Source organism: Physeter macrocephalus, chromosome 21 (genome assembly GCF_002837175.3).
Source record: "Physeter macrocephalus isolate SW-GA chromosome 21, ASM283717v5, whole genome shotgun sequence".
Lineage (NCBI taxonomy): Eukaryota > Metazoa > Chordata > Mammalia > Artiodactyla > Physeteridae > Physeter > Physeter macrocephalus.
In genome coordinates, this window is record NC_041234.1 from 53,623,274 (window position 1) to 53,637,103 (window position 13,830).

Sequence of the window (13,830 nt, forward strand, 5' to 3'; positions counted from 1 at the left end):
CAAACTAGTATACTTTTGCATCTTTTCAGTTACAGGAAACCAACTTATGAGAATTATGAACTACATGCCCGAGGCCAGATGGGACAGAAAAGTCCTTCAGAAATAAGTGTTCATGTTGGAATAGATGATACCTCAAGAAATTCTCCTAAACTGGGTTTGCTGGACCGGATTGTTAATTACAGCAGAGCCTCCATAAACTCACTGCTGTCTGATAAACGATCACTGAACAGTGTTGGTACCAGTGAACCTGACAAGCACTCACTCCTGGTGGGAGACTGCAGGGAAGATGACGACAGTGCGTTGTAACAGGCCACAGAGAGTGCTGCTAGATGATGTTGTTCTGCACTGACACAGAATTCATGGTCACCTTAGCTTTTTAAAATATTGCAGGGCTTTATGTTGGTCTCATGCTCTTATGTTAGGGAATCTATTTGAATTACATTTGTCTAATGGCAAAAATACCTTTTTCAGGGCATCAGCTCGGAACCTAGCTTTATTGAAAATGAATTTCCAGTATTTTTTGTTTTCACTAGCAACAGATAAGGTAGACCTGGGAGGTTTACAAGTCCTACAACTGAAGATTGCTGAATTGCTGCTAAAGTCATAGATAATTTTTATTTGACCAAAAAAAAAAAGTTCAAGAAAAGATCATTGAAATTTTGAAGATTTGAGCACATAATCTTGAGGAGATTCTCGAGCCCTCCTCCCTGCCAGATTGGGGAGCAACGGCTTTCAAAGCACTGTATAAAGAATCCTGTTTTAGAAGCAAAATAATAGCAACTGTTTAAAAATAGACAGGCCTATTTATTACAGGCTTTCTTTCCCCCTTCTTCTCCCTGCATCTTTGTCTTTGCCTTTGCTTTCTTAGATGCCCCAATGTGTTTTCTTTTATTATGTTCTTTCAAGTGAGCTAAGTGTAGGTGGTTTCTCATTGACAAAAATAACTGACAACTTTTCCAGTAACTTGTTTGTTTCTTTATCTTGTAGCTCAGAAGACCTTCAGGGCCTATATGGTTCCCTGCTTCCCACCTTTCCATTGTTGTAAAAAATATATCAGATTCCTCCTTCAGTGACTCCGTAGCTCTGTGCAAGCTTTCAGTTCACTCCTGCTGGGTTCAGCTATAAGTTGTTCTTAGTATCGTCTATCAGCCTCAGTTCAGAAACTTAAGATTTTGAGCCACTTCTACAATTGATTTTTTTCCAAAGATTGACACTACCATGTTTAACAGGTACCGGTCATATAAAATTACCTGGATTCACTAAATATGTCCTTTTCTGGAGAGAATGCAAGACATTAGCTGATATTTATAATTTAATAGATTTTAATGGTCTTTTATTGTTTTAGATAATCTCTCAAAATGACTTTAAAATAATGCTATTACGCAAAGCTGCCTTTACCAAAAAATACAGTAAATTGTAATACAGAAATGAGAATTTCCCTAGGTTGTGATACCTTTTAGCTAACTCTATATTTTTCTCTAGTTTAAAACATTTGCACTTGCTAGTTAGTGTGGTTGGCAAATTCACGGGCTTGTTCTCATCAGCATATAAATTTAGAAATCCCCCTGTGAGTGCCTGGGAGTTAATACACTGGTCAGAGATCTGGTACTTGTATCACTATTTAAATTAACTTGTTAACTGCAAGGTGGATTTCAGATGCAGAATATGTAAGTGAAGAAAACTCATACATAAATTCCTAACATCTATTCCCATTGTCATATGTAAAGTTGCTAGCACAATTCCTAGCACATAGGATTTGTGCTCAGTAAATGTTAGTTCTTATTTCCCCTTGAGGTCAGTGATATCAAAAATCGCTTTTACAGAGCAGAGTCTAAAATCAGGTGGGAGTGGGGGATGGGGTTCTTCCCACCTTTCCAACTTCCTTTTTCTCTTGTTCTTTCATACACACTCAAAAAAGTTTACAACATAATTCCATGCTGACTTTTCAGATTTGGAAAAGATCTCATTTTTATCTCAGCTATCTTAAAGACAGAACTGAAACTTGATGAAGGTGCTATTAATCTAGAAAAGCAAACCAATTTTAATGAAATATGAATGAGTTTGTAGGTCTAGGCTCTTTTTTAGACCAATGCCTGTGCCATCTTCCATGCTTTCAATTTGAAATTTTTTTTTTTTTTTTGTGGTATGCGGGCCTCCCTCTGTTGTGGCCTCTCCCGTTGCGGAGCACGGGCTCCGGACGCTCAGGCTCAGCGGCCATGGCTCACGGGCCCAGACGCTCCGCGGCATGTGGGATCCTCCTGGACCAGGGCGCGAACCCGGTTCCCCTGCATCGGCAGGCGGACGCGCAACCACTGCGCCACCAGGGAAGCCCTGACATTTTTTTAACATCTTTATTGGAGTATAATTGCTTTACAATGGTGTGTTAGTTTCTGCTTTACAACAAAGTGAATCAGTTATACATATACATATGTTCCCATATCTCTTCCCTTTAATATTTGTTTTTTATTTTAATTCCAGTGGCCTGTCATACCACAACTTGTTTCTTCTAGAAGAAATAGCTAATACAACAAAGGTATAATATAGACTTTTGAAAAAGAAGCACCTTTCTCTGTCTCTCTCTCTCTCCCTCCTTCCCTTCCTCCCCCTCTCCTTCCCCTCACTTTCACTCTTCTATCTCTCTGAAGCACTTGAACATAGCCAGTTACTACTTTTATTTTTCTGTGTGTGTTAGAGTTGTCCACTTGGCCTCACACGCCAAGGGATCCACATGTCATAGGGCAATGAGAAGAGCAGCCTGTATAATCTGGGAAAAATCAAGGATGCAATTTCAGCCCTTAGTACAGGAACAGAAAACATGCTGTTTATAAAGAATCCTGCTTTAAATATCTATAGCCATCTTTGAATTCTCTACCACAAGTCTCTTGCAATTCTGAACTCCCATTAGCTTAATAGAGCAGCTGTAGTCACCGGAGAGAGACATATGGAGGGGATCAAAAACACTGCTTTCAGTTAGTAACTAGCTTTAAGTAATTAGTTGCTAGTGAGAACAAATTTTATAAATGTGTGCGTATGCATCTGTGTTTATTCATATCATACATATATACATATATTACCCATATAGAAGGAAAATGGATTTATATTTGAATTTGATATTAGAATATTTTAAGTTCTTTATTTGTTGTTCCTTTGTCACTCTTTTGTATTCACTCAGCAACCATGCCCTCAGTCTGAAGATAACAAGGATGTTTTGATATCCAGTGCTGGTTCAGACTCAACTAAGGGGCACCTTTTATCTTAAATATCCAAAGATGCCTTTTAAATTTCAACGGTTAAAACATAACTGTTTAGTGTTGTAGTCTAAAGAAGTATGGTTGTCAGTTGTGAAAATAGAAATGTTATTTTTCGTAGTTTAGTATCAACGTTTTAGGTGTTAGATTTGATGCCTTGTGAACAAATAATTTTATATTGTGCTTCAACTTTTGAAAAGTTATACTTTTATTGGATGTATTCTTTGTTCAAAATGCTTAAATAGCATTGTAGGCAAGATGTTTCCAAACATTTAAGTGTGCGTATCTTTTATGTACACAGCTGAAAATCAAGAATGTATGTTCTTAGAGAATTTTTTCCACTACTTATGGATCTTGCTTTAAAATTATTTTTCTTAATATTTATTTTACTCTATTTTATTATTTTCTTTGGCTGAGGCATCTGGTTACTGGTTGTTTTAATAAGAATTAGAATAAAAACATTCCTGGAATCACTCCTTTTGGATATTTTTGTTTCTTACTTTTCTCTATTTTAAAAATATTATTTTACCAAATATAAAAAATGCAGATTCGTGCCAAATTATTAGCTATCTTAACACTAACTTTCTGTAGTCCTTCTGAAAGTTTATCTGGTATGAGTAACCAGATAGAGCACAAAAGCATGAATTCTTGTTCTTCAATTAAAAGAGCTTCTCTAATGGCACTGATAGTAAATGCCTTTTGTAGCCAAAACCAGGCGTCTCAAACTTATGCTTTTAGTTAAAGAAATGTTTAACTAACCATTGTTGAACATTGATTGTTTGATACCCAAAACAGCAGTGGACGATGTTGTGCAATAATCATCTACTATAGTCAAGATATTCAGTAGTTTGTTTTTCCATAAGCATGTAATTGATCATATATCTGCCAAGGATGTGCCTTCAACTTTATAATTATAGTATTGTAAAAAAAATGATTTTTTTTGGTCACTGTCTCTTTTGTTAAATCATCCAACTCCTCTACCAGCAGTTCCAAACTACCCTGTGTTTTTAGGTGTTGTGTTCTGTTTTTGTTTTTTTTTTTTTAAATCAAGGGTGGGACAGGATTGGAGGCAGCACGACACATTCACAGAGTGGGAGGGAAGAAATCCATTTTCCTTCAGACTTCACCTGCTGGATCTTTTAGTGCGGATGAGAAAGGAATATAATTGTCCTCCTTTCCTTTATAGTCTATAATACGTTCTTTATAGACTGTCTACCCCAAATGAGCTGAATGGAGACGAGAGCTTTTCTTGCCTTTGGGGCGCCATATACAGTGTGTATGAGGATCCCACCCAAAATGCATCCCCATACCAAACACTGCTTCAAGTTAAGGAAAGGGTTTTAAACCTATTTGTAAGGAAAAACGAAGTTTTACTTCCCTCCCAAACTTTGGGATTATTCAGGGTATTGAAATAGGATTAGAAATGGAAATATAAGAGTAAAATCACTGAAGTATCCATTTAGCTGGCCAGCTTCCCTTTCCTATTGGCGCCTTGACTAACCTCTGAGAAGGATGTGCAGTGATGGTGACATCCCAGGTGAGGTTTCAAAACCTTCCAGACAAAAACTAAACAAAAAGCCAGAAACCTTCCAGTTGGGGAAGGCTTTAAAGGCCCTACTAAGATTCAAATAGAGATGAGAGAGGTGAGGCTGCCTCTTTCACAAATTTCACCTCAGGCCAGCCAGCCCTACTTGCTTAACAGCTTCATTTTCATAGATGTGACAACTAGTTGTGGAAATGAGTTATGAGTAAGGTATGAAAGGCAAGGCTCTTGAGGACAAGGTTTAAGTGAAATTGCTAGTATAAATAGGATCTCATGCAATATAAGAAATCTGAAAACTTCCATGCAGGCAGTTCTCTCTCTGGAGAAGATTGAAATAGGCTGAGTCGTTTTTGGTATATTGTACCTGTTGTCCTCGAATGGCCCCCAGCTTTTCATTGTCAGCGCCCTTCCCCCAGCCCCCAGGCCTGTCTGTAAACTGAAGTGCTGCCATTACTTCAACATTACTTGATTCACCCTCACCCAGTCAAAACTTCAATTTCTTCATTGCAGTTATTATCACCACGTAATAAAAAAACTGAGATTAATCCATCCTAAAGTACCAGTGACTTTTAGATCTAGCCAGAAGTATTAGCAATTACTTGAAAATTGTTTTTTAAATCCAAATAACTTTATAACTATTGAAATGAAAAACAACAGGCCATGTGGAAGAGGTTATTTGGTAGAGCCCAGGATCAGCCCTCCTAAGCTCTTCCTTCTTGCAGCTTTTTACCTTCCACTGTCGCATCCACTATTTCTTTAAAAGCACCGCATCTCCGTAGTGATGGAAAGAGCATTGATTTTGCAGCCCACCAGACCTATCTGCAAAATTCCAGTTCTGCCACATACCAGCTGGGTGACTATATTAGTTTCCTATTGCTGCTGTAACAGATTACAACAAACTTCGTATCCTTTTCTTAAAATTAATTTTTATTTTATATTGGAGTATAGTTGGTTTACAGTGTTGTGTTAGTTTCAGGTGTACAGTAAAGTGATTCAGTTACACATATACATGTATCCATTCCTTTTAAGATTCTTTTCCATTGTAAGTTATTACAAAGTATTAAGTATATTTTCCTGTGCTATACAGTAGGGCCTTGTTGGTTATCTGTTTTATATGTAGTAATGTGTATGTTAATCTCATATTCCTGATTTATCCCTCCCCTGTCCTTTCCTCTTTGGTAACCATAAATTTGTTTTCTATGTCTGTGGTCTGTTTCTGTTTTGTAAATAAGTTCATTTGTATCATTTTTTTAAGATTCCACATATAAGTGATATCATATGATACTTATCCTTCTCTGTCTGGTTTACTTCACTCAGTATGATAATCTCTAGGCCCATCGATGTTGCTGCAAATGGCATTATTTCATTCTTTTTTTTATCAGTATGTAAGTATCGGGCTGATAAAAACAACTTAAGATTTTAAAGAATTTTTCAGTTTGCATACGTACATATACACATAGATGTTTGCATATTATATATACACATACATACATTATATGTTATATATTGGTTTAAACTCCAGTTAATATAAACTCCTTCCAGCTATGCTAGCTAATTCTTTTTTTTTTGAATTTTTGAATTTTATTCCCCCCTTGGTGTCCATACGTTTGTTCTCTACATCTGTGTCTCAATTTCTGCCCTGAAATCCGGTTCATCTGTACCATTTTTCTAGGTTCCATATATGCGTTAATAAACGATATTTGTTTTTCTCTTTCTGACTTACTTCATTCTGTATGACAGTCTCTAGATGGGTGATCCCTTCTTGAGACGTGTCTTTCAATTGCTATGGAAAGAGTGGTACTAATTTTTCCTATAGAATCTTTTTTTTTTTTTTTTTTTAGCGGTACGCGGGCCTCTCACTGTTACGGCCTCTCCCGTTGCGGAGCACAGGCTCCGGACGCGCAGGCTCAGCGGCCATGGCTCAGGGGCCCAGCCTCTCCGCGGCATGTGGGATCTTCCCGGATAGGAGCACGAACCCGTGTCCTCATCGGCAGGCGGACTCTCAACCACTGCGCCACCAGGGAAGCCCTTCCTATAGAATCTTACAGTGCCTATTAACCATTGATAGGAAGAGGTGGAAGGTCATTCTTCCAGCCTCGTATGACAATAGAGGTATGTCTGCAATCTACAAAGTAATAATAGCATCATTTGTTTATCATGACACAGTTCCATTAGGCAAAATATATCGCAGGAAAGATCCCAAAACAGCTTTGGTACTGTGAGTTTAAGTAAGGCAATTGCAACAAGAGTACCCCCAAACTTCTTGACTATAATTTCGAACTATTAGGGCTATTTGGAGACATCAAGGAAGCAACAGCAGACTGATTGGCTTAGTGTCCAGCAATCATGGATGTGGCAGCATAAATGATCATAGCATTGAATTTAGCATGGTGATTACACATCAAAGTATCATACCAATGTTGAGAGGAGAAATATGGAATATGTAACTAAATGCATACTTATTTTCAGCTAGATCTTATTTTTCATTTTTTTCCAAAGGTCAAGGTTTATTATTTTTTTAATTTTTGAATGTTATTTATTTTTTATACAGCAGGTTCTTTTTAGTTATCCATTTTATACACATTAGTGTATATATGTCAATCCCAATCTCCCACTTCATCACACCACCACCACCACCACCCCGCCACCACTTTCCCCCCTTGGTGTCCAAACGTTTGTTCTCTACATCTGACCACAGTGCTCAGACACAGCTAGGTCTAGATGAAGAGGAAGTGCACCAGTTCCAGTGAGGAAAATGGGGAAGAGAGGGCTCCCTACCAATCCACATGTGCAATTCCAGGCACTTTGGCTGGAGTTGCTGCCAACACAGGGCTGGAACCAGCTGAGCAGCCCCAAGAGCTCCCAGGGAGCAAAGAAATCTGGAGGAGCTTGTGATGGGAAAAAGGTGAAATCTTCTCACTGAAAACCTGTTTGTTTCGCAACACATGCCAAGCAGGATTTGAAACTCCCTCAGTTATTTCTAGATCTTGGCTATTGTGAATAGTGCTGCAATGAACATGGGGGTGCAGATATTTCTTCCCATAATGCCTTGTATATTGCTGGGATGCAGTCAAGGGTCAAAGAAAACAACATACCTGTGAGAAGCTCTTGGTACATGTTCCTGCTGCTCACCTTTCTGTAGTCGATTTCTCTAAAATAAAAATCTCTCTTGGGAATCTTCAAAACCTCAAGATGATTGCTGAGATCTTAGGACATGTGACCAAAAGCAGAAAACATTTTCTTCCTCTTCAGATCTCATCTCTCTTTTTTTTTTTGCATCCCAGCAATATACAAGGAATTATGGGAAGAAATCCTTTCCCAGAATGGTAGCAAGAGATAGATGGCATAATTAGAGACTGAGGGCTCAAGAAAATAATGTTTTCTTAAAGTAATTCATTCACAAATTCCACCATAGACAGTGGTATTATTACGTGGAGGTGGCATAGCATTTCTTTTCGTATCACCCAACAAGCCTTATTCCCTACTGCTTACACCTTTCCACCTGTACCCAATGGCCTAAGAGGCTCTAAGAATTTGGAATCTGAAGAAATATCTGCACCCCCATGTTCATTGCAGCACTATTCACAATAGCCAAGATCTAGAAATAACCTAAGTGTCCAACAGCAGATGAATGGATAAAGAAAATGTGGTATGTATACGCATGGAATAAAACTCAGCCATAAATAATAGGGAGATCTTGTCACTTGCAACAACATGGATAGACATTGAGGGCATTATGCTAAGTGGAATAAGTCAGACAGAGATAGACAAGTACTGTTTGAGCTCGCTTATATGTGGAATCTAAAAACAAACTCATAGAAACAGAGATCAGATTTGTGGTTGCCAGAGGCAGGGGGTGGGGGGAGAGGAATTGGGTGAAGATGGTCAAAAGGTACAAACTTCCAGTTATAAGTTCTGGGGATCTAATGTACAGCATGGTGACTATAGCTAAAAGTACTGTTTTGTATATTTGAAAGTTGCTAAGAGAGAGGTCTGAACAGTTCTCATCACAAGGAAAAAAAATTTGTAACTATGTGAGGTGATGGAGGTTAGCTAAATTTATTGTGGTAATCATTTTGCAGCATAGACAAATATCACATCATTGTGTTGTACACCTTAATCTTACACAATGTTATATGTCAGTTATATCACAATAAAACTGGAAAAAGAAAAGAATTTGGGATCCCCAAATACATCCTAAATTAGGTGCTGCTATGACTGCTGGGCAGAATATGCTGTGCAAAGTATCATAGTGCTTTAAAAATGCACTTCTGCTCTCAGTCTAATAAACTCTCTAAGATAACATATGCAAGTTTAGAGCTAATTTTCATTTTGACCACCGCAGTGATTTTTTTAAAGCATTTATTGTATGTTTGTTTCCATTTCTTTATAGCAGATTGGATATTTTTTTAATTAAAAAAAATTTTTTTGCTGCATTGGATCTTTGTTACTGCACGCAGGCTTTCTCAAGTTGTGGTGAGCGGGGGCTACTCTTCATTGTGGAGCACGAGTTCTAGGCGCATGGGCTTCAGTAGTTGTGACACGCGGGCTCAGTAGTTGTGGCGCACGGGCTTAGCTGCTCCGCGGCATGTGGAATCTTCCCGGACCAGGGCTCGAACCGTATCCCCTACATTGGCAGGCGGATTCTTAACCACTGTGCCACCAGGGAAACCCAGCAGTGATTCTTTTTTGTGTGTGTGTGTATCTTTATTGACGTATAATTGCTTTATAACATTGTGTTAGTTTCTGTTGTACAACAAAGTGAATCAGCTCTATGTATACATATATCCCCATATCCCCTCCCTCTTGAGTCTCCCTCCCACCCTCCTTATCCCACCCCTCTAGGTGGTCACAAAGCACCGAGCTGATCTCCCTGTGCTATGCATCAGCTTCCCACTAGCCATCCATTTTACATTTGGTAGTGTATATATGTCAATGCTACTCTCTCACTCTGTCCCCACTTCCCCTCGCCCCACTGTGTCCTCAGGTCGGTTCTTTACGTCCCGCAGTGATTCTTCATTGGGTTCCACCACACCTCAGAAGTACCAAGAGTAAGCAGTTAGAAGGAAGGAGGAGAATCCTAGATAGCACTCTGAGCCCACATTACCCACAGTCCCTGCAGTAGCACCTGGGGAGCAGACGTCAAGATCTCTGTTTGCATCACCTGTGCTGAGGTGGTAACAGCACTGGATTGGAGGTCAAGAGTCCTGGATTTGTTTTATTTATTGAAGTATAGTTGATTTACATCGTTGTGTTAGTTGCTGGTGTACAGCAAAGTGAGTCAGTTATACATGTATATATATATATATTCTTTTTAATATTCTTTTCCATTATAGGTTATTACAAGATGTTTAATATAGTTTCCTGTGCTGTACAGTAGAACCTTGTTTATCTGTTTTATATATGGTAGTTTGTATCTGCTAATACCAAACTCCTAATTTATCCCTCCCCCCTTCCCCTTTGATCACCCTAAGGTTGTTTTCTATGTCTGTGAGTCTCTTTCTGTTTTGTAAATAAGTTCATTTGTATCTTTTTTAGATTCCACATATAAGTGATATCATATGATATTTGTCTTTCTCTGTCTGACTTACTTCACTTAGTATGATAATCTCTAGGTCCATCCATGTTGCTGCAAATGGCATTATTTCATTCTTTTTGATGGCTGACTACTATTTTATTGTATATGTATATATATATATATCACATCTTCTTTATCCATTCATCTGTTGATGGACATTTAGGTTGCTTCCGTGTCCTGGCTATTGTGAATAGTGCTGCTATGAACATTGGGGTGCATGTATATTTTTGAATTAGAGTTTTCTCCAGATATATGCCCAGGAGTGGGATTGCAGGATCATATGGTAATTCTAGTTTCAGCTTTTTAAAGGAATCTCCATACTGTTCTCCATAGTGGCTGCACCAATTTACATTCCCACCAACAGTGTAGGAGGGTTGTCTTTTCTCCACACCAAGAGGCCTGGATTTGAATCTCAATCATACATAACCATTTACTAGCTGAGTGCAAAGTCATGCTATGTGTCTGGGCCTCCTTCCTCTTCTGTAAAACTTCACAGAGAATTATGTGACAGGATAGTAAATTGGAAAGTGCTAAGTAATTCCAAGGTGTCTTTTCTGGGCATCAAGCCCGAAGACCCCTCAGACTACAGCATGCACTGTGGATCACCTCCTCTCTCATCTCCCCTATCCTCAGCTGAATTTTCAAATAATAGCACTGTCAAGAAACTTCCAAGTTTCTTGAAACATCCACTCTTCCCAATTTCACAGAGAAAGCATAGAACATTAACAAAATAATAGTAATAACAAGTTATGAACAATTTAATTTGTGGCAAACTTTCAACCAAGACTGTTAAAGTGCCTTTTTGTAGATGATGTGGAGTGTTATTTGAAGGAGTGTCATACTCTCAGGTTCTGTGTGAGTCATGAAACCATGTTTTCTAAAAACCCTCACCAGGACTTTCTCCACATATTAGAGGGAAAGGTCCTTTAGTCCCTACCCCCTTATACAAGCTTAGGAATGTCTCTGAAGGACACGGTGGTAAAACACAATGTGGTCATCAGCCTTGGAAAAAACCTCAAGGGTCCTCCTGAGGCATGATAACCCTTGTAAATGTGACAAGATTTGTCTTCTGTTCTCGGAGTTACACGTATCTTCTGCTGGGAAATGTCTTGATTTGGGCGCTGATGTATTTGCACTGAGACTCAGGTCCCCAAGTTGCACTCTGTATTAGGTGGGCCCCCACAAGACAGTGACGTCCGAGACTGCTGTTCCCTGCTGGGCCAGCCCTGCCTTTCAGGGTCCAGGAGTCATTGGGGGGAAATTTTACATTACGAAGCAGGTGGCTTGAGGTGCGTGCATGTGTGTCACTCTCTGCTTAGCCTAGGAGACCTTGGCAGGGTTGTGAGCTGATTGTTTCAGCAGTGATACACAGGGTAAGTAGAGATTGACTTGATAACTGAGGGTTGGGGCTGGTTCCATTTTCCTCAGCAGTTATTTGGTGCAGGGGTAAACTGAGGAAGAGGCCATGGGAATTTTTTGACATAGAGGCCAAACTCAGATAACCAGGCAATGACAGTTGTTCACAGAGTGTGGTCCCTGGACCAGTAACATCAACACCACCCGGGAACTTGGGAAAAATTCAAATTCTTGGGCCCCTCTCCAGACCAAATGAACCTAAAACTCTGGCGGTGGGGCCCAGCAATCTATGTTTTGAAATTCCTTTCAGGTGATTCAGACTCATGTTCAAACTTGAGAACTACTGGATTAAGGGCTTCTCATCTCTGGCTGCACACCTGAGGCATTTGTTTAAAATACAGATTCTGGAGTGGGGCCCAGGAAACCCCTGTTTTTAATCCCTATGTGATACTGTTGCTCAGGCAGTATTGAGAACCACAAGTGCATTCTATCCTTAGGAACAAGTTTCTCGGACTGTGCTGAGTTTTTGTCATGGGCCTTCCAGTCCATTGTCTGGACTATAGGTTGTAGTTTTAGGATTAGATGACATTTTCTGGCTCAGGGCCTGTCTCTGTGATGGAATCAAGGCCTAGGCAGAGAGTGATGCCTGTGTTTCTTGGTAGGGAAGCTAGAGTGCCTCTGCCTATTGGTACCCTCTCTCCTCCCTTAAAGGTCTAGAAGAAGCAGTTTGCCCTATAGAATTCCTGTATAGAGGCCTGGAAGAAGAGGCTCTGCAGAAAATAGTGACAGTGGTTGCCGAAATACAGCTACTGTAATCCATGAATATTCTGCATTTCAAACTAGACATCTCTAGTCCCTTCAATTCTTTCATCATCTCCCCATTACTCCCAGCTCCCCTAGTCACATACTCTTATGACCTCAGATCAGGCACTTCTTTTGCTTTCATTTCTCCATTTTAGAAAGTGGGACTAATACCTGTCATCATCCAAAGTGTGAAGGGGGCAGGCAGGGCTGAGAGAAGGACCAATGAGCTAAACTACCCACATTTGACAATGTATTAAATGCACAAGACAATGAAACCACCTCTATTACACAGTGAAATTTTTGTGGGAAAAAGTCTGTACTCATCATACTTATTTTAAAACTGGTTTAAAAGTAGTTTGAAAGTTTTCAGAGGCAAAAATTATTTCATTCATGTAAATATTGAATCCTGGAGCAGCAGTGAGATAATATGAACTTCTGTTTGCAGTTAAGTCAGTCCATTATGTTACATCTTCTCTTGGCTTCCTGTCATAATAGGGGTATATAGAAACAGGGTAATGTTTACATACATGTGGAGGAAAGTATGTTGGACACGGGCAAATATGGTTACATTAATTGAGGGTCTATGTGCTAAACATTTTACTTATCTCACTGTATTTAATCCTTTCAATAATCTTGTGAGATTCTTACTGCCTTTTACAGAAAAGACTGAGCTTATATGATCTGACTTCCCAAAGGAGACACAATGTCAGGCAGGATTTAAACTCAGGTATGTCGGATTTCAGGGAGCTTTTGTTCTTTTACAATCACCAGACTTGCTGTCATTTACCTAAGCTTCACAGTAATGCTGTTGTTTAAGAAGCCAACCAGGCTGCAGTGACCTCTTACTGATAGGTTTAGATGCAGGGGAGGTATATGATTTGTTCCAGATGATTCACTGAGCTAAGACTGAAATCTAAGTTTTCTGACCGTCTGCCAAACTGGAAAGTGCATCTTATGTCCGAAAGATAAGTAGTCCCTTCTTGCTACCGCAATGCCAACACTGACCAAGAAATCAAGAAAGGACCTAGGATGTCCCTATTACTCTCTGGGTTCTGAAATAGGGTCCTGACATTTCAGATTGACAAAAGAAGGCCCTTGGAGATTCGCCCAAAAGGCAAGCATGATATGGGGGTCACATTATCAGATATATATCACATATAACCAGAGTTGGGAGGTCAGCCTTCCTTTGGGCTATACTTTGGTCCAGACTTTTTAAAGCTTCAGCTCTGGATTTCAATATATATATATATATATATATATATATATATACACACACACACACACACACACACACACACACA

At 39.3% G+C, this 13,830-nt stretch overlaps 1 protein-coding gene across 5 annotated transcripts in view; it reads left to right on the plus strand.

The window, feature by feature from the left end:
- Nucleotides 1-4,144, plus strand: part of ATP7A (ATPase copper transporting alpha) — a 150,456-nt gene extending 146,312 nt beyond the window's left edge. For all 5 annotated transcript variants that reach the window (XM_024129492.3, XM_055081746.1, XM_055081745.1 and 2 more), the window contains one exon: nucleotides 30-4,144. In XM_024129492.3, coding sequence (XP_023985260.1) covers nucleotides 30-306 — 277 coding nt within the window. In that variant the 3' untranslated portion in view covers nucleotides 307-4,144. The remainder of the gene's footprint in view (nucleotides 1-29) is intronic.
- The last annotated feature ends 9,686 nt before the right edge of the window (nucleotides 4,145-13,830 follow it).